Source organism: Xiphophorus hellerii, chromosome 21, assembly GCF_003331165.1.
Source record: "Xiphophorus hellerii strain 12219 chromosome 21, Xiphophorus_hellerii-4.1, whole genome shotgun sequence".
NCBI lineage: Eukaryota > Metazoa > Chordata > Actinopteri > Cyprinodontiformes > Poeciliidae > Xiphophorus > Xiphophorus hellerii.
Window position 1 is genome coordinate 4,315,262 of NC_045692.1, and position 20,401 is coordinate 4,335,662.

At 43.0% G+C, this 20,401-nt stretch overlaps 1 protein-coding gene across 2 annotated transcripts; it reads left to right on the top strand.

Annotated features, from left to right (window-relative positions):
• Positions 1 to 2,308: 2,308 nt before the first annotated feature.
• Positions 2,309 to 20,142, top strand: LOC116711430 (homeobox protein Mohawk-like). Of its 2 annotated transcripts, none has more exons than XM_032550744.1 (7): positions 2,309 to 2,457; positions 5,906 to 6,162; positions 7,833 to 7,992; positions 10,382 to 10,535; positions 12,351 to 12,698; positions 18,552 to 18,585; positions 18,701 to 20,142. In XM_032550744.1, the coding sequence occupies exons 2-7, from the start codon at positions 5,987 to 5,989 to the stop codon at positions 18,978 to 18,980; spliced, it is 1,152 nt and encodes a 383-aa protein (XP_032406635.1). In that variant the 5' UTR covers positions 2,309 to 2,457; positions 5,906 to 5,986; the 3' UTR covers positions 18,981 to 20,142. The 2 variants fall into 2 exon arrangements, with proteins under 2 accessions (XP_032406635.1, XP_032406634.1); XM_032550743.1 differs by lacking the exon at positions 2,309 to 2,457 and adding an exon at positions 4,206 to 5,190.
• The last annotated feature ends 259 nt before the right edge of the window (positions 20,143 to 20,401 follow it).

Here is a 20,401-nt window from a genome sequence, read left to right on the forward strand (position 1 = left end):
GATCTTCATCGCTCTTTGATGTCTAAGCAGCAGCAGCTGCTTGCTGGGGTCACTGGAAGAGCATGATGAGGGAAGAGTGGCTGAGATCGCTGGTTACATGTGAAGATGGAACTTCACATGAAACAACACAAACTGGTGAAGACAGAAACTCAGAGGGGAAAATCACAGAATCAATAGAACAAGATGGATGGTTACTGCTACTTGAAGTGTTGTCAGGAAAAAGTCTTAAAGATTTTTCAACTCTGAACAAAGTGACTCCACCATGTGGAGCTAAAATGTGGCGTTTACCTGGAAACAAAGCAGCTAGCTTGACGTTCAGGGTACATCAGCTCTGGAGAAGCCACAAGCCCTCTGAGAAGAGAAGTGTCTGCGTTCTTTGGGACATTAAAGGTTCAGTCTCTGTTCTCTGGTGCAGCAATTATGTCCAACTCTGACCTTCCATGTCCAGGGATCCAACACTTTTTAAATAATTGTCAAGTGGAGGGTAAAGCATAGGGATAACCCTGATGGCAGTTCTTCTGTTTTCAGGGACCATGGAAAGTGTCTCACCACTGGCCTAACCTTCACCTCGTCTCCAGACTCCAGTCCGTGGTTCACATGGCTACTGTGAGGAGAGTTTCCAGATGTCCAGAACTTTTTTTTTTGTTGTTGTTACCACCACACAGTCCTCCCTTGTCATTTTTTCTTTTTTTGATTGGGATATGTTCAGTTGTATTAAAATGGAACTGCTCATTTAAAGTTGCTCAGAAATCCCACATATCCCCTGGGCTCTGCTGCAACATTCACTAAACAATCTAATAAACAGTAAAAGTTCTAAATATTAGAAGTGGTTTTTCCATCCCCTCCAAGGCACATTTTCTAATTAAAAAAAAAAAAAAAGTATGGTTAGCTTGTTATTCTCCCATCATAAATATGTGTCCTCTCAGAACTCCAGACAAAGGACCACACTCTCTGCTAGCTGAGGCCTGAACACAGCTTCTGTTCTCAATCAAATATGAGTTTTTCTGCCATCCCAGCAGGGTCACAGAATCGGGGTAAACTTTGTCAAGCCATATTTCCTCAGGCCTGGCTCACTCACTGCAATACAGCCATCGGTCTCTAGATTTTACCCACACTCATGACCTTGAAGGTGGCCTAAAATTATTCACACAAAACCCCTGGCTCACCCAAATCCAGAACCCTGGCCACCACACGAACCATGGTACCCACACTTAATCACTACTTGGTTAAACTCTGGTGAACACGGGAGGAAAAGGTTCTGTTTCCATGAGGATCCTGAGCAGGGAGACGATCTTTGCTCTCTGTATTTCTCACCCAAAACTCTTCAGTGTTTGTCAGCTCTAAGATCGTGAGATACGTTGAGTACGGTTTCCAGCTTTGAGATGATGCTCTGATGAAAATCTTTTTTTTTTTTTCATTGATTGATGTAGTTACCTTTGTGCATAAAATCTAAATCTCATCACACTAGACCAGGTGGTTCCAGTGTGAATTGTGATCTGTCAAAATGACAAATGGCCTCCAGATTTTTCTGTCGACATTTTTTTGAAAAACCCGTCGAAGACGGAAAGTATTCGGCTAACGGCACATTGACACGGAGAGCTTTCAGTTCTTTACCTGACCTTCAGAACTGAGGAAACTGGGAAATCTTCCAGACCAGAACTTTGATTGGAAGAAACTTGAAAGCTACGACTGTCGTTTAAAAAATATATATATATATGTATAAAAAGTTTACTGATTGGCCTCATTAGGTCATTTCTTAAAAAACATGTTTGAAGTGAGTTTTCCTTTATGGTGATTTACTGTCAGCTTCTTTCAATTGCATTGTGATGATGCTCAGTTTACTGTTCAGTTTTCTATCGGCAGCAGGTTCTGTGTGACCTTTAAACCATCTGGGCCCTCGCCTCTTCCTGTTTGGCTGAGCTGAGAAAGTAGAAGGATAATGAAGCCAACAGGCGGTTCTGGTTCGCAGCAGATGAGGATGAGTGAACCAGAGTCCCGGCCAGGTTTCCCTCAGTGGAACGTAAGCTAACCTGAGAGCTACATGGCTCCCCACCAACTATTTTATTATCCCAGAGTTTTCATCAGGACCTTTTCATCAAGCCATCGCTGTTCAGGACTGGAGTGGAAGACATGAGGCTGAAGAAAACGGCACCAACCAGCAGAAGTTCTCTGTTTGAGTTTCTTCACAGAATTAGCAGGAATATTTGGGAAAGCAGTAAATCAGTTGAAAGGTCAGATGAGGATTGTTGTATCTCTGAGATTTGGCCTTTTTTCACACTTTAAATGTGACATCAGTAATTGTCCTTCTCTTTTGTTTAATGCAGAAGTAAGCAGTGATCCAGTCTCGCTCGCTGCTGTCTGTCAGTCTGCCCAAACACTCCCTAATACTGCAGAGCTTTGCAGAGAAATGCAGCTGAAGACTCAACAAGCAGAGATACCACAAGCAGCATTTCAGAGGTGATGACGCAGAAATATCTGAAATGTTCCTTTTAAGTTTTCACACTGGCAGTAAAACATGACCTTTGAGTCTTTGTTATTCTAACATGAGGGAGGACGACTGCACAAAAACACTGATTTGTTCTTTCAATTTGCAAGATCAGAGGGTTGAGTTCAGAGTGGAAAACATGCTGACAGACATCCATCACTGAAGGAACTTTTCCTCTTTAGTCACCATTCATGTGTTTTTAGAGCTGCAGCAGAGGTCAGGGTTTCAGACAGTAGTGGCTGTTCTACTTTCTTCCTCTCTATGATTCTAGACATCAATCCCAGTAACTTCCAACAGCTTTCAGTTTCCTGATGATTTTCAGTACAGACAACTTAACACTGACTGGCATCCCAAATGCTGAACATTTCTCTTAAAAGATGGAATTGGGTCATTTCAACAACCTGCTCACTTTCCCTTCAGTCACAGTTTCCAAAGTTGGCTAAGCTACCCAACCAATCTGCCTGTGGCTTTATAGCTTGTGTGAGACGGCTTGTAATTCCAGCCTGGTTTACATGGAGCAATGAGGTCCAAGTCTAGAGGAAAAACATCATCCTCAATGAGAGATTGTGGTTACAGACAGAAGCACAAATATAATCTGGTCTGTAATGACCTAACATGTTTCCATTGAGGAAACACAGATTTGTAGTAAAGGACATCTTTAATTGGCAGCTCCTTTAATTCTAACTGAATGAGGAATAAAAACAGGATGTTCCAGTCAGAGTCATGATGGGTTCTAGATGTCTGCTTTCTGATTTTACCAGTCTGGATCTTCATGTACTGAACCTCTGTCACTGTTCTTGCAAAATAGGCTGCTGTAATTATTAAAAAAGGTCATATCTTTCTAAAATATATTTTTCCTTAGATCTCAGATCATTCGTAAACCGAGACAGAAAATGCAACTTTGATGAAATGACTCCAAGTTTCCTTTTAGTCAGAATGAGCTCACACCTAAAAGAACTAAAAGGTCTAGAATTAGTTTACTTTATTGTTGTGTTATATTTCCTGTGAATGATCTAAACATGCAGGAGGTGAAGTCTGTGTTTAACAACAGTGAACAGATTGGACAATGCAGAGAATAGAAACGTAACTTTGTATGAAGCTCTGAGGAAAATCTCTTCAAACCAGGGATCAAACTGTTAAATTATTATTTTGGTTCCTTTTTAATGTCTTTATTGTTAACCTCAGTGTCATAAAGAAGTCTGTTAGAAGAGGATTTGGTAAAGAGTTCCTGTTGCAGACTCCCCGTCACCGATTCCTTTGGGTTGGGACATCATGATTAATGTTGGTCTACCTGTTGAATGGTTTTATTCAACCACAGAGGGCGACAGACAGGCAGCAGTCTGAGGTGCAGGGCGGAAAAGCTGAAGCTTTGGAGAGGCTGGATTCAGATTCAAGAGAAGCTGCAGCAGGTTGCTGCTGAGCCACAGGTTTGGATAACAGCAATAATGTGAGAGGAGGCAACAGAAGTTCACCTCAGGCCAGAAGGCAAAGCTACAATATTGTGGAAAACCTGAGCAAATAAACCCTTCCTGACCTTAATTAACCCCATTACATGACTGGGTCAATCATTGCATGTTTTCACAAACTCTTAGTAAAAGTCAGTTCCCCCTTTTAAATGAAAATAAGCACAAATAAACAATAATTACACAGAGGCTGAACGCTTCAGATGGTTAGTCACATCCCTGGAATAACTACTCTGGATAAACCCCAAAGGAACCCACAGCTCAGAACCTCAGAACCTTTGAGTCATGGGCCCATAATGTGACAGGAGGAATCAGTTGTGGCTATTTATAGTCCAACTGTTTCTTCTATTTGTCTGGATTTCACTGAAGTAGCAGAGAGCAGAGATGCTAACTTCAGCTTTAGGCAGATGCAGATGGTCCAGCTGTCTAACTTTGTTTATGGATATAATTAAACAAATACAATTATCCTGATGATCACTAATAATGATCAGAATAACAATCCTGATCATTATTAGTGATTAGGATCAGCAATGATCAACATCCTCAGCAACATTGATAATGACGGCTACTGAACAAACTTACTATTTTCACTGAAACTGGATTTGATTGAGAGAAATTTAGTTTTAAACTTTAACTTTTCTAACCTGCTGTAGCAGCTGGCTGTGCCACAATGCTAATGCTAGCTAACATAAACAGGAACAAGTTCCAAGTTATTCAGTTACAGCTGCTGTTTTATCTTTTTCATCTGTGAAAGCTTTAAGTTGCTCTGTCCTTCAGCTTCCTGGCCAATCAAATCAAACCATGAATCTTTAGCAGCTAAAATCTATTCAAGCTTTTTGACATAATAAATTAAACTCCATCAGCAGCAGCAGCAGCAGCAGCAGCAGCTCCTAAACAGACATTATTTGTCCATTGGGTCTCTAATCCTCAGTGGCTCAGACAGACAGCCTGCTTCTTTCAGACTCATGCCCGCCTCCCTCTCCTTCCCTCTGGGGGCCGCTGCCCCTGAACCGGCCTAAAGCAGCAGCAGGATGTTCGCAGGCTCAGCCTCTGTGCAAGGAAACATGAGCAGGCGCAGATATTCAGAGTCCCGGGCCGCCGGATAAAACCAGAGGAGGAGACGGCGGTCCGTGTGGTTGGAGCTCAGAAACTCAGGCGGGGAACATGTGAGCGGGGCATGGGCGGCTGGGAGCGGGATTATTGTTCAGCACAGCCGAGAGACGCAGGAGGGAGCCGGGGAAGGTAACTGCCACAGATCCACTCACTGGTTGAATGAAAGGTTCAGATGTTCTGAAGGCGCAGCTCCAGCTGCTTCAACCCAACTTGGAATCAGTCACATTACTGCCAGCATCACTTTAGTCGATGTCAAGGAAATATTCCAGCTGTTTTCCACGAAGCTGCTGCTGCTGCTGCTGCTGCTGGATCCGCGTCCGAGACAAATCAGCTGATAACAGCGATGAAGCTGCAGAGAGAGAGAAAGAGCAGGTCGTTTCTGAAGCAGGAAGTCGGTTGATCTGCTTCACACTGTAGTTTAGAGTCGCTTTAACAGAATTCACATGAATTTCTTCCTGTAGAATAAATGAGATTCTCACCATCCACAGTCTGCGTGTCTCTTCGTGGGTTGTTTTTTTCCCCCCACAGCGCAGCAGGAAAGTGGATCTAGAACCAGTAACTGTTCCGCTGCCCGCACCGACTCATCCCGGATTTATTTCTTAGCTGATTGTGCTAATTAATGCGCAATGAAAGTGCGCAGAAAGAAGCGCCTCTCCGCATTAGAAGCGGGAGGAGACTGAATGAAGCAAACAGGTTGTGATTGTTTCCAAAGAGACACAGAAGTGGAGTCAGAGCGCCGCGGCTCCGCTCGCCTTTAACTCTGAAGCTGCTGCATGTGGAGGAGTTTAGATGAAGGATTTAGTTCATATGATCCTCAAACTAAATGTGATCTATTCTTCCGCAGGAGAGACGCGGGGACAGTTTTCCTCCACGAACCTTTTGGATTGGAGCGCAGCAGAGAGATCTGCGGACCGAGCGGCCAAAGATGAACACCGTTGTGTTTAACAAGCTGAGCAGTCAGGTCCTGTTTGAGGAGAAGGCGAAGGAAGTGGAAATGAGCAGCAGAAATTACCTGGAGGTCATCGACGGCCAACATCCAGATCTCCTCTGCAGCAGCCCGGCCATCAGAGACAGCCAGGCGGCCAGACACAGGCGGAGCGGGTATGTGAGGCTCTCTGTTCTGGTAGAGGCTGCTGCTCAGCATGCGTGGATGTGGGTCGGCTTTAGTGGGTGAAGGAACCCACGGAGGGGAATATCTGACAGCCTGGTCAACCTGCTGGTCAACCTGCTGGTCAACCTGCTGGTCACTCGTTAGCTGAGCGAGAAACGGGGAAAAACTCTCCTCAGATCTCCGGGATTAAATCTTCGGGTTTTGCGAAAATAAGCGCAGCAAATGAAACATTTAAACTGGAGATTTAAAGACTGATATGGGTTTAGATTTTAAACCCATATAAATATAAAGTCCAGCAGCAGGGTTTTTAAATGAAAAACTATAAATCAGTTCATGAACATGATGGAAGTTTTTCTGTTGTCGTGCGTAAATACGCATTTGCTCCAAATTTGGCTAAAATGATTTTAAAAGCGTCTCCGTTCAGACTCCTGTAGTTTCTAAATATTTTCGTCCTCAGGTTGTGATGTAGAACAATCTGATAGATCCGATAATAAACCTTTTTCTAGACTGCTGCTGATCTAATGACCATTAAACTGTGATCAGAATTAAGGTTAGAATCAAGAAGCAGCTGATATTTGTTCAGTAGCTCGTTGCTCCAGAGACACTAATGTCTTTAAAGTATCTAATATATAAAGTCCGACCCTCAGCATCTCGAAAATAAGAAGGATGAACCTTTCAATTTATTTGTTCAAATAAAATTTATAAAGTACATCAAAGATATTCATATAAAAAAGGTGATTATTCAAAATGTTAAATAAGAAAAAGGTTAAACTGGAAACAGCTGGAAAAACAAAAGCATTTCTGACTGCAGCTCCAAAGGAAACATTTTCTGCTTTGATTAAACACTTTAATCAAAATGTTCAGTTGGAAACTGAAACTATAAATAATGTTTATTTAGCAAATGCAGTATTATTATTTTTTTAGCCTAACTGAAATCATTTATTAAAATCCATGTCAAATTTAATTAAATTGTGGCGCAGGAGTGAAAAAGTCACGTGACCCGTCAGGTTCCAGTCCTGACCTGATGACCTTTGTTCATGTTTTCTCTCTCTCATCATCCACTCTCCTGTCTGACCACATAAAGGCCACCAGAACCAGAGAAAATCTCTACAAGAAACAAAACAAACAAACAAACAAACAAACAAACAAGAACCAGGATGAATTCAAACCAAACAGATTCTAACATAAACACATGTTGGCAGCGTTAGCCAGAGTTTTCATGAACACTTTCAATCTCGCTGCCTGAATTTACTTACAGTTTCATACAAAATGATTTTCCTTTTGGATACAAATGAGGAATGTCCTCTAACAGAGCTCTGGGGTCAAAGGTCAGAGTGAAATGCGCTCCACGATGTTCAGGCTGATCCAGATTACAAGGAAAATATTTGGAGAATCAGAACCTCGGGCCCGCTTTGAGGTCCGACTAAAATGGTTCCATCTGCAGCCAGTGGAGCCGTTTTGGGAGCTAAAGGAGAAGTGGAGAGCAGCACCATACTGACATCTGCAGGTTCAGGTGTTCCTCCTGTGGGTTCAGGACGTTTCTCTGATTCATCTGCCGACATTTTAGACGCGGCGTGAATTTCTGACATCTGCATACTGAAGCCCTGGGGTGTGTCCGGTTGTTTGCCTGAGTCTAAATGCTGTCCCTGCTGGCGCACAGGGGTCGTCCCAGCGGCAGCAAAGTGCGACACAAGCGCCAGGCCCTGCAGGACATGGCGCGGCCGCTCAAGCAGTGGCTCTACAAGCACAGAGACAACCCGTACCCGACCAAGACGGAGAAAATCCTGCTGGCGCTCGGCTCGCAGATGACTCTGGTCCAGGTGAGACGCTTTCTTCTGCTCTGATTCCAGGAGGAGACAAAGAAAAGTCACATAGACAGGAGAGTGATCAGGCTGCTGGAGTTTAGACGTTCAGCTTTTACTGTTCCTGAATGTTTAGCAGCAGCTGAGCAGGAGTGAAGTTTTGTTTCCTCTGCCTTCCAGATCCTCCTGCAGCTTCTCCTCTCTCTGCTGAGCGTCTCAGGCTTTGATTGTTTCTTCCACTTTCTTCCAAAAGCTGCAGCTCAGCTTCATCTCATGTCCCAGAGAGTCTAAAAGTGTCAGAACTAAATAGGTTTTGTTAAATAATAATAATAATAAATTTGTCCTGCTTAACATTTTGGTTTCAGAAACTCTGCAGAGAAAAGATGTTTACCTGTTTGGAAATGATTCACAAATGATTTTCTTTAGATATTCCTGAAATATTCCTACGTCTCAATATGTAAACCTGTTCTGCTGCATTGAAAAGCTCCAGAAAAATGTAATTTCTGATAAAGATTTGAGTCAGGAATATTTCTGCTGCTTTGATCTTTATGACGTCTGGAGAAACCAGTGAGATGTTCAGAGCAGAACTGTTAGAAACTGCTGATGGCTCCAAGTTTAGAGTGAACATCTGAACTTATCTGACAACCTGACTGTTGAGAGGAACACCCAGCACTGAGTGCAGCTGTGTGTGTGTGTGCGTGTGGGCGTGTGTGTGTGTGTGTGTATAGCAGCGTTTTCCTCACATGGTCACTCTGTACTTAATCTGCTTCTCATTTCTGGGAGCGCTTGATGTTGGACACTGTGACCCAAACACACACTGACACACCTCACACACACTGTGTTTGAGTGTAAATATCATTAGTGGGGTCAGAGGTTAAAGGTGGAGAATTTGAGGGTCAAAAGTGCAACAACCTGACATCAAATGAGATAAATATTTAAATACAATATTAAATATTGATACATTCATCTAGAAATTAATAAACGAGATTTTCTCTCAAGGAACATGCTGGTAAAATAATGGCTGAAATAATTAATCATATTTAGGTAAAAGTTTTAAATGTATTAAAATAAGAAAACTATAAATAACCAAATTCAAATGTATTATAGTAAAATCATTATTATCTGATTATTTATTGATTTATTTTTCTATTTTCTGATTTAAAGTCAGTCATAAAATAATTCCCAGTTTTATTGAAGTGATCATTTATAGAAATATTTATTTTGGGAAAATGGTTTGATGCAAATCAGTTCTTGATCTAAATTTCTGTTCTCTTTTGAAGAACCTGGTTCTCTATTTTCTCTATTTTCTCTATTTTCAGTTGCTGAAGGATAAAAAATCTTGTTTTTTGCCAATTAGGAATATGAAAACAGATAGTTATAAATCTTTAACCTCTCAGTCTTTGAAAATATTTCTGGACTGAACAAGTGATCGTTTTGTCCCAAAGTGTGAACATAAACTCAGATGTGACCATGGCGTCTTTCTGTCTTTCCACTGATTGCTGCTGAGGACAGCCCAGTTCTTCCACTGTTTAGTCCAGACAGACCGCTGTTAAGGCTGCCAGTGGCGTTGAACGCATCACTTCCTGTGTGTTTTTCCCTGGAGAGGCCGACCTGGCAGCAGGTGTTAAACAGCAGCTAAATCTGTCATGTTGTAGCGCAGCAGTTAGCTTTGTTCCATGTCGATGTTGTGAGATGGAGCCGATGATCCGGTGCCGTCTCCATGGTTCCTGAACTCCATCTCCGTGGTAACACGCCGTCTCCTCTGGGACCTCCCGTCCTCATGAGGACACCGTCCCTTCCCCTCCAAGTCCTGCAGACTGAAGACGGTGGGACGGTCCTAGTTAATGAGAAATGTGATCCTGAAGGAGAGGACGTGAAAACTAAGTAGTCCAGCATGAGGCCGCCGTCCCCGGCCGTTCATAAGCAGCTTGAAATCTACTGAGCATGAAAAGTTATTCCAGTAGAACATCTAATGGTCTCCACTCCCAGTGGAAGAAAGAGCAGCGGCTCAAGTGTCTTTTTTATTGGATCTTAAAGACAGAGATGGAAAAAACGTCTTATTGGGGGGAGTCTGGACGTGTCCAGAATGAGCAGGATGGGGACGTGTGTCTCAGTCAGAGCATTAGATCATGAAATGATGCGTTCACTGGCCGTCAGCCGATTCTTTGTACACAGTAAAAAGCTGAGAGGCTTCAGTTTTCCTGCAGAACGTCTGGGATGTTCCTCTCAGCTCCGATCAGAGAGCTGCAGCTGATCTGCAGCTGGACTCTGTCTCTGCAGCGAGGCGACGTCTCCACTGAGGACGACACGATTAGTCTGGCTGTGAATGTGGACGAGTGTGGACTCTAGACATTAACACGTCTTCCTGTTTGCCGTGTGTGTCCCCTTCCTGCTTCGTCCCCCTCAGGTGTCCAACTGGTTCGCCAACGCCAGGAGACGCCTGAAGAACACGGTGAGGCAGCCGGACCTGAGCTGGGCGCTCCGGATCAAACTCTACAACAAATACGTTCAGGGCAACGCCGAGAGGCTGAGCGTCAGCAGCGACGACAGCTGCTCCCAAGGTACGCCTCACCTGCTGCTCTGAGGACAAACTGTCCAAACTGCACAAACACTTGGATATGATCTTCTGAGCTCAGAACCAGAACATTGCATGTTCTCCTTCTATAAGTCAGTGGAGCTGGCAAATGTGCAAACAGACGCTGGCTCTCATGGGAAGGTCCGGCCCGTTTTGGTGAGGAAGCGTAAGAAAGTCAAAGTTCAGTCGTCCTGCAGTGAATGAACAGAAAGTTCAGAGTTCTGTGGTGTCAGTAATCTCTCTCTCAGTGTGTGAGGAGGAGAAGCTGAGCGTGTGGCTCCCAGAGGAATGTGTGCATGGTGTTTGTGTTGTGTGTGCCGCAGGCCGCTGCACCACCAGAGGCTCCGTATATCTCCCTGACTCGTCTCCCTGTCATATTCTGGTTCTGGAGCGATCCGCAGCCTGCTCCCACTGCTGGCCTGTGTGCTGAAAGGCCCTCCATTATGTTCTGAAGCCTATGCTTTTGTTCCAGAGACTATTTCTGGGAGCAGATCTGACCCTGTTGACCGTGTCTTCATTGCTCTTACTGTCCTGAAACGGTCCAGCTGGTTCTGGAGCTGCAGCAGCAAATCCAGGCTAAAGTAAAACCTGTTTTCTGCTTGGAGTCCAGAGCAGACCTGATGTTCTGCTCAGTAGAACAGTTTAATATTTTTATTGGATTAAATCAAAAGGTCAGATTGTTTGGTGACAGAGAAGATGCTGGAAGAACCATGTGGTTCTGATTATCGGAAGCGCTCATCTTAATTTGGACCAGGCTGAACCAGACATCTAACCCGGCCAAATGACAGAACTGCAGTCCTGGCAGCGACAGAAACTGAAGTGAAGTGTCTCTGATTTTCCTGCTGCCAGAGAATCTCTGGGTTTTCATCAGAGTTTTATCTTCCTCCTGTTTCTTTCATCAGGTGGGAAGCTGGGCTTTAATTCAGTCTCTTCAGCTGCAAAGCATTCTGGGAAGGATGTAATGCTGCAGGGGACGAAGGTTGAGATAGAACCAGCATTCATTACGGTTTGGTTCTGGGTCTGAAGTCTGAACTGGGCTTTTTGTTCTGGAGGCGATGCCAACATGTGGGCAGGAGCAGCAGGCTGGAGTCTCCTGGTTCTGCTGTTTGAACGAAAGATTAGCTCCAAATAACCGTTTTCCTTCAGACTGGCTGAACAGAACTGAGACAATAACTGAACCTGGAGTCCAACATCTGATGGAGGAAATGAGTCATTACAATGTGCACTTCCACTGATTGTTTTTAGAGACTTTATGACCACAAAAAAACTGATGGGACCTAAATGCAGTGACCCAGATGAAGATGGAGAGACTGGAACCAGTCAGCGCCACTGGTTTACATCACCATATGTATATACAGGCCTTATGCTGCAGTCTTTACTGTTTCTGCATCAATGTGACCAACAACAGATGTTCTTTATCCATAGAGAGTTCTACAACCCAACGAGTGGATTGAGCTCTTACTTTAGGTTGAGAGAGAGACTTGAAGACGAGATTCCCTTCAGGTTTTCACTATCAGTAAAATGAAGAACAGACCTGAGAGACAAACCAACAGAGATCAAATCAGACACAGTTTTCCTTATTGTGGAGAGTTGAGGTTCATTTACACTGTTCTATGTTGATAACTGATCCCAGTTAGGAGTCGGGACAAGAGCCTGAATAAAAATGATGTTTATCTTATACTACAGATCACCATGGCAACGGAAGTTTGTTCTAAAGTTTTAAGAGATGGTTCTTGTTGTGGAGAAGACTTCCTGTCCTCCACCAACAGAACAGTCATGCGAGCATGTCCTGATGTTGCAGATGGAGACAACCCTCAGAGGACACAGAGCGGTCCTGAGGATCTCACCAAGCCCTTGTACCAGAGCGTCATCAAGAAGGAAGGCTCCCCCATGGTGGGCGTGGCCGTCGGCATGGACCCAGGGCTGCGTTCTGCAGTGGAGGCCGAGGACTACGTGTCTCCACCCAAGTACAAGAGCAGCCTGCTGCACCGCTACCTGAACGACTCTCTGCGACACGTCATGGTGGCCAACGCTGTCATGGACGCTCGCAAGAGGAACCACTCTGGCTCCTTCAGCTCCAACGAGTTCGATGACGAGCTGCTGTCGCCATCGTCCTCTGAAGCTGAGGCCCACTTCGTCTATCGAGCCGGTAAGGAGACCACTGACTCTTCCAGGAACTCTCCAACACACACCACATTCCTCATGTCTGATCTTTGTCTTCTTTCTGGACGTTTGTTTTCATTCCTGCAGCTTGTCCATTATGTCCAGCTGTCTGTCCCTCTGCAGGATCTCTAATATCTCTCCTGCTAACTCTCTCTCTCTGCTTCCTTTAATTGAACATGTTGGATGTGTTGCTGAATCTTCTCCTCATGGCTGCTGAAATGGAGAGGCTGTTCAGGAGCTCCTTGAAGTATTTTGTAAAATTTAAACAAGGTGCAGTTCATCTGAAACACACAAGCATATCCAGTAACCTGCACACTGTCAAACCCACACACACTGAACCACTGGTTGTCTCTGAGGCCGTCCAGAGAGGTGGGAGGAGCTTCACCTCTAGCTAACCAGGGTCTAACAGGTCAGACACAACAAGACTTTCAGGCTGCTGTTTGTCCCGTCTTTGTTCCAGCTGTGGCTCCAGATGAGAGAGCAGAGCAAAATGTCCGACAGGCTTCTTGAGACTGAGAGTTGAATGTGGGACCTTTGCAGTCCAAAGCGTCTGGAAGCTGCAGGAGTTCCTGCAGCGTTTCTGAGATGTAACCAATCAAGGTCAGCTGTGATTGTATCGGCTGAGAACACTGGGTCTTTGTTCAGGTGGACTTCACATCCAATAGTAACATTTTCCCTTTGTGTTGAACACGACCAGAACAAGGAGGGTCCGGATCTGAACTGGATTGTTGGAGGGAAGAGCTGCTGTTATTGTGTCTCTTTTGGACAAAAGTGTTTCTTCTTGTCTGAGTGTGAAGCAGACAGAGTGTGTGTGTATCTGAAATGAATCAATGAGTCCAACAGGAACAATTAAAACCCTTTGACCTGAGCCAACATCAGGCTGTTTTCACTGCTGAAGCTTCACTCCAGCAGATTTTATCAAGACAAATCCCAGAAGGGCTGAATTCAGCTGGCTGAGCTGCTGCCTTTAATAGACACTGACTGTTTTATCTCTGGTTATTATAATTTCTTGCCGCTGACGTGTCCCTCTTGGCCTCCTTGGACTCCGATACATTTACACAAGTATTACTCTGTTACATGTGACAGAAGCTTGTTGGGTCAAACGGAACGATTCATTTAAAAGGGACAAGCTCCTTCTGGGAAAATCAGATCTGATCCAAATTACATTAAGAGTTGAGAAAATAAAATTTTCATTCCACATCTGAATTTTGAGGAACAAAGCAAATGAAAAATTGCAGAGAGAGAGAAATGTTTTCAAGCTCAAATTTTTATCATTTCCTGCAGTTTTTTTCTCCTGCTTGCTGGAAATTCCAGATATTTCTTTAGAGAACACATTCTTCTTTTGTAAAGAGTTTTATGTTTTACAGCGAGAGACAAATGTGTCCCTGTGCAGCAGATTTGACATAAATCTGTTCTTCTATCACCTCCACAGAGGACACAATGTCCAAATAAATCTGATTTAGATTACTGAAAGCTTCAAGCCCAGACTGGGTTCTGTTCTCTGGCTTTAAAAGATTTTCACATATTAAGTTTGTCCAGGGAGATTTTTGGTCATATTGTCTTGATAAGTTCAAGTCTGCAACAAAGTTGTGATTTTACAAGGAAAAGTGGTGAACCTGGTAGCTGGCGTCCCATTGGTTCAAAGTCCATTTGTGTCCCAGTTGGTTGTTGTGGGCTCGGCCAGAACTCCTGACTACAAAGACCAGTCAGACGTGGCAGGAAATGGAGATCATGGATTGGCTCCAGTGAAAAACTAAACTTCAGTCGCCTTGAAAGGAATCCCACTGGTGAAGCTCCAAGACCTCAAACATCACATCCACACTAGAGCTGCCTGGTAGAAGGAAAACAAGCAGCATGTGATGATACAGGTGGATGTTGCAGTGACAATGTCTTAAATGAATGGATAAAAGATAAGAAGTGTTTCTGTTACAAACATATAAACTCATTTTAAACATATGTAATTTACCCATCTCCGTGAAAAAGAAAATTGGATAATTTTTGTCAACCAGGTTTTAATGAAAAAGATGCTTCTGACCGATGTTTGCTGTTTTAGCAACTCTTTAACTTCTAAATCTTCTAATCCTACAGCAAGAAACAACCGACAACAAATACCCTGGTCAGAGAGAGCCTGAATGTATGGCACTTAAGTAATGAGCTAACATTTATTATAGAATGGTGATATTGCCATGACAATAAATCATGTGTTATGCTGTGCAGGCCTCATGCACACGCACATCAAACACCAAATTGAATTTTACAAAATTAGAGTTTGTGCTCCAGTTTTAAGCCCAACTAACTGGATCAATCAGTCTTTTTCTCAAATCCTTCTTCAATGGATTTGAGAATGACTGATGGATTAAGTAACATTGTCTTCTTATTGATTTATAGAAATGTATTTTTGTTAGACTTCTAGGATGAATTGATTGAAAAAAATCTGCTTTTGTATATTTTACCATGTGATGATGATTTTCAATAAGGGTAAAAGCTTGATGCATAATAAAATGACATCTATTAAAAATAAAAATATAGACCAGTTATGACATTTTGATTTGAAAAATGTTGTTTAGCAAATTTAAATTAAATTTATCTTAGTTATAAGCTTGCGAGGTAAATTAATTTATCTTTAAATACAGCAGTCAAAATGACCTCTAATTGCCATTTTAGTGATAAATCTCCCAGCTCAGATGTTGGATCTCTGTCACTGGAAGATGATGTGATGATGTGTTTCTGCCACTTCATGGACACAGACTGAGACCAGCATGTTCATGCTGTCTGTGAAGCTGCAGAGAAAGGTTCCCAAACATCAACACAGACACATTTTATACACAGTTTACTTGTAGGCAGCTCCCCAACGTGGAACTGGAAGAGAGAGGAATAAAAAGCTCTCTCAGTCTGAGGGGTTTTAAATGGTCGGAACGCCAGGACTTTGTAGGACAATGAGGCTCACACACACCATCAGATGTTGAGATGTGAGGAACACAGCTGTCCGCCTGCTCAGGGAGCCGCACTGCCCGACTCTGTGGAAAACACAAACTGTTTCCATTTTAAAAGCCGAGTCGGCTGTAGAACAATAGGTAGCCTCTGTGTTCCCACGGGATGGAGGAGAAGAGAGCTTCACAACCAGAGAGCAGAGGTGTAACCCAGTCAAGACACACAGAGGGCAGCTGAGTTCCCAATGTGAACAAGGGCAACATAATGATGCAGTAAGTCCTGCACAAACATGTCATTTGGCCTCCAGATCCCCAAAAAAGGCTGCTTTTGTCCACATGTAAACACTTACAAATGTGAGTAATGTTTCCCTGTGGTTACTGCTTTTTTTCCACCCTAATGTGAGGGTTTTATTTGCCACCAACAAGAGCTGATCATTCCCGGGAATGTTTCAGAGAAAGCTGTAATAAAAGCTCCTGGTGGAGCATTGTCAGTCTTCTGCTGTCTCTTCTGGACATGCTGTAGGACAGCAGCAATAAGTCACTGTTTTCTGCTTCCAGTTCCAGACTGGATGTGCTGGGACATCCTACAGTATGCCAAACAACAATTTAATTTGCTAATCATATATATATATATATATATATATATATATATATATATATATATATATATATATATATATATATATATATATATATATATATATATATATACTGTGTATATATATAGTCATTTGCTATTGGGCTATCGGTAATTCATGCAGTCACTGTTCTGTTTATTCACAAATATTAAATTAGACTCAGTCTAAGAACTTTGGACTCTTCAGGTGTTTCTGGTTGAGTCTCCAAAGAGGCTGCATGTTGCCATGTTGATAAAAAGCTGTGGTTGCACTTCAGATGGGCCAGCTATCAGCTTCCTTCTATTCCTCATCAGTTGCTTCAGAGGAAATCTGAGCTTTTTCATTCATCTGCAGAGGTGAGAGCTGTCTGTGCAGGTCCAACTGAGTCAACCTTCATCACTTGAGATGAACTCATTTCACTTTCTGCAAACAGACTCAGACTTGGGTACTCTCAGAGGATTTCAGAAGTTCTAATCACGTCTCAGAGTGAAGCTTTGTTGAAAAAAAGAAGAAACACAGCGTCTTTTTGACTCCAGAAGCTGGCATGGTCACCCTGGATCAGGGAGGAGGTTTCCAAAACACCTCGAGTCACATGGAGGACAGAGGATGGAGACCGAGGAAACGTCAGTGAAATAGAGACTCGTAGATAAAGCAGGACAACAGCAGAGAAAAAGACGGCACAGCAGGGAATTGTGGACAGACAGGAATGTGAGGACATTGTTGGAAATCTCTGACAAACTACAACCTGAACTAAAACTGAGTGGTTTGTAACTCTGGGTTATCACGTCCTCATCTCCCTCTCACACATTCCTTCTCTTCTTCTAAGGAGACAACTGTGGTGTGTGAGGTCAGGCTCCTCTCTGTGGAAGAATCCAAAAGTGAACCAGAAAACTAGAGGAACATTTCCTAATCAGGGCCATATCAGCCCGGAGCGTCTCAGACCTTGTCCTGTCATCATGGCTCAGACTGCATGGGAAGCAGACAGAAGAGCAGCGAGGAGATGGAGAGTCTGAGGCTGGTGGAGCCTGCAGAGATGAGATCAGTGGATCAAGATATTTGGAAACTCTGGAGGCTTTTAAAGCAGAAAGAGAGGTGACCAAGATAAAGCTGTAAAAATCAGAGCAGTTGAATGTTTTGGCTTTCAGATGATGCTGGACTTTTATATTCATAAGAAAAGATGCAGTGAAGATGAAAATGTTACTCAGGAGAAAGGACCGATTGACATGCAGGATGAGCAGAGTGAGGTTGTAGAAGACAAGGTTTCCCTGTGTGAGGGATTTGTTCTGAACAAAGGACGACCTGCTGTACGTCTGACACTCTTAATACCTTTGGACTAAATAGAAACTTTCAGATAATTTTCCTCTTTTGAAAATTTTCTGCTCATCCAGTCATCTCTAGCTGGTAAAGACCAAACTTCTTAAATGTTTAGTGAACTTAAGGAGAGCGCCTGGAGGCTGCACAGCTAGAAAGTCCAGATGTTCTGCTGCCTTTTAATGCCTCATGAAACTTCAAGCTTGTGTTGTCATTTTCACTGCTGGGCAGATCTGAGTGAAGGCTGGACGCGAGACAGAAGACAGGTTGAGGTCTCAAAACACCAAGAACTGAAGTAAACACTCTGGCTGCCATAAAGACAACTTTACTTTCATTGTTTAATGACTTTGCTGTTCCTCACTAATGTTTCACAGATGAGATGGAGGTTGGTCCCATTGAGGAGGGGGGAGGAAAGCCAGCAGGCGGCCATCTTTCTCCCACTGACTCACTCACTGCCTTTTCATTCCCTCTCAGATCTGTTTCGCTTTGTCTTTTTCAATCTGATTTCTTCAGACAACTCAATTATGCTGGCTGGGCTCCATTTGTTTTCCATCTAAATATCACATCCATGGACTTTATGAGTCATAAGAAACATCTTTCAGCTCCATCCTATCAGTCACCTTTACGCTTGAAAGCTTCTTGCTAAAACGTGTTTTTTTCCTCCAGCATCTTAAATAAAGACAGAAACCAGAGCAGCACATGTTTGCTGAGGACACGGTGTCCACTGAAAGAACAAAACACAAGTCAAACACCACACACACACAAGCGCCCCCCTCCCCCCCCCCTCCACGGACCCCCGCACACACACACACACACACCCACACACACACACGCATCCACTAATCTGCTGAACATGCAGGTTCTCATCATCAACCTTTATTTAACCAGGATAAAAAAACTTGAGATTAAAAATATTTTACTAGAGTGTCCTGGTGTTCTGACCCAGAGAAGTCTACTGAGCTTTTCTCTCTCTGCTTTCAGAAGCCACAGACCATGGATCAAGTCAACATGACAAGTGAGTCGACCTTCTCTCCCCAGATAACCTGTGTCCAATCACCAGCTGAACGTGAGCTGTAACGCTCTGTGTTTTGTTCTCTCTGTGCGTGTTTGCTTGTTGTGCCGGTCGTCAGGGGCAACGGTGACGTCGCAGCGATGCAGAAGGAGAAGGTGAAGGCCAAAGATGAGACGTACTGGAAGGAGATCAACGCCGCCATGGCCTTGACCAACTTGGCTCAGGGGAAGGACAGCGTCTCCAGGACAACCAGCTGCATCATCCAGAAGTCCTCCCATATAGCTGAGGTGAAGACTGTTAAAAAACCTTCAGCTGCTGCTGCTGAAGTTTTAGCTCTGACGTTATCCGTCTACGCAAAGCAGCAAACGTTCCTCTCTCAGCAAACAGAGGCCAAATAAACTCGCCCTGACAGAGGAACAACTTGTGCTGGAGGAAGTCAGTATTTGCTCTTATTGAAAATGTCTACAAGATTTCTTGACCATCCTTTTCTTAAAATTAGAAACTTTTGTAACTCGTTTTTTATTACTCTTCTTTTATTTCTATTTTTACTGGTACAAATTTTGTATTCTCCAAAGTGCCTTTGTTTGTTTTAGCAGATCAGCTCTCTGATTGTCCAGATCTACAACAAACAGAACCTGATTGCTATAAAATAAAAGTCAGCATCAGTGAAGCTTCATTGTAACCTTGACTTTGTTCCTTAGACCAGGTGTTTATATGAGCCACTATAGCCTTAAGCATATATGATTGTTGCCTGGATATGTCAACTGGTTCTGTTTTGGATCAAAACTCTTTATTTCCTCATTCTTCCAGTATAAACAGGTTCTGTTCATGTGGGTCATATTGGACAGAAGTTCAGAAGTATTGCCGTCTTATATTTTCTGACACTCAAACTGTTGTGATCAGAGACCTCGAGAAAAAACTGTGCTGCACCGTTTTGCAGTTTCTGGTGTTGAATGTTTCAAAGAGTTCCTGGTTGGGAATGTGTTTTAACGAAACGATGAAGGAAAGTCAAACTAATGAGAGACAAAGTTACATTACTTCATCTGGTGGGACAGTAGAAGAACCACAATCTGTCTGCATTATTTTACAGCCAGTCAACAGAACCCTGTTAGGGTCGACAGTACGGTAAATAAGTCAGGGAGGAGGTGAAATGAGGACAAACAATGAAGCTCATTCCAATCATTTTGTAAATCAAAAGGTTCTGTATCAGTGAACTGAAGTCATCGTCTGTGATCCTGAACAGAACTGATGCTTTAACAGGGAGGACCTTGTTCCCCCGACAACAGAGGAGTCATTGTGGATATTGTAGCATCACACAGTAAATCAGGACACATAGGGATGAAACAGGAACAAGATTACTTTGTTGTATTTATATCAAAGCAATGGAAGTGGTAACCATCAGTTTTTATTATTTACTAATATATTTGTTTATTCAGATGAAGACTGGATGTTCAATCCAATGACCATGTATGTATCTCCTTGTGTTCTCAGATTTTTTCTCATGTAAAATTTCTTTTATAAATTGCTGGTTTCTAACAATGAATAAACCTCTGAATGGAATGAGTCATGTCTATTTTTATACACTGAGACTAACAATGACAGAGCAACCCGGTGCACAGAATACCGTAAAGCGTCACCAGAAAGTTTCACAAACTCTCAGATTGTTTTTCACATTTCATAATAAAATCACTGACAAATCATTGTCTTTTGATCTGAGATTAAAGTTAGCAAAAAATATTTTGTTGAATTATGGGTTCGACATTAATATAGTATTAATAGAAAAAAAACTTCAGAAATGATTCCGAGCAGGTATCTAATA

Excerpts from the sequence above, each read along its gene's own strand:
- LOC116711430 (XM_032550744.1), top strand. The coding sequence starts at position 5,987 with ATGAACACCGTTGTGTTTAACAAGCTGAGCAGTCAGGTCCTGTTTGAG. Across the intron at positions 7,993-10,381 it reads CGCAGATGACTCTGGTCCAG|GTGTCCAACTGGTTCGCCAA; the intron begins GTGAGACGCTTT and ends CGTCCCCCTCAG. Across the intron at positions 18,586-18,700 it reads GGATCAAGTCAACATGACAA|GGGCAACGGTGACGTCGCAG; the intron begins GTGAGTCGACCT and ends GCCGGTCGTCAG.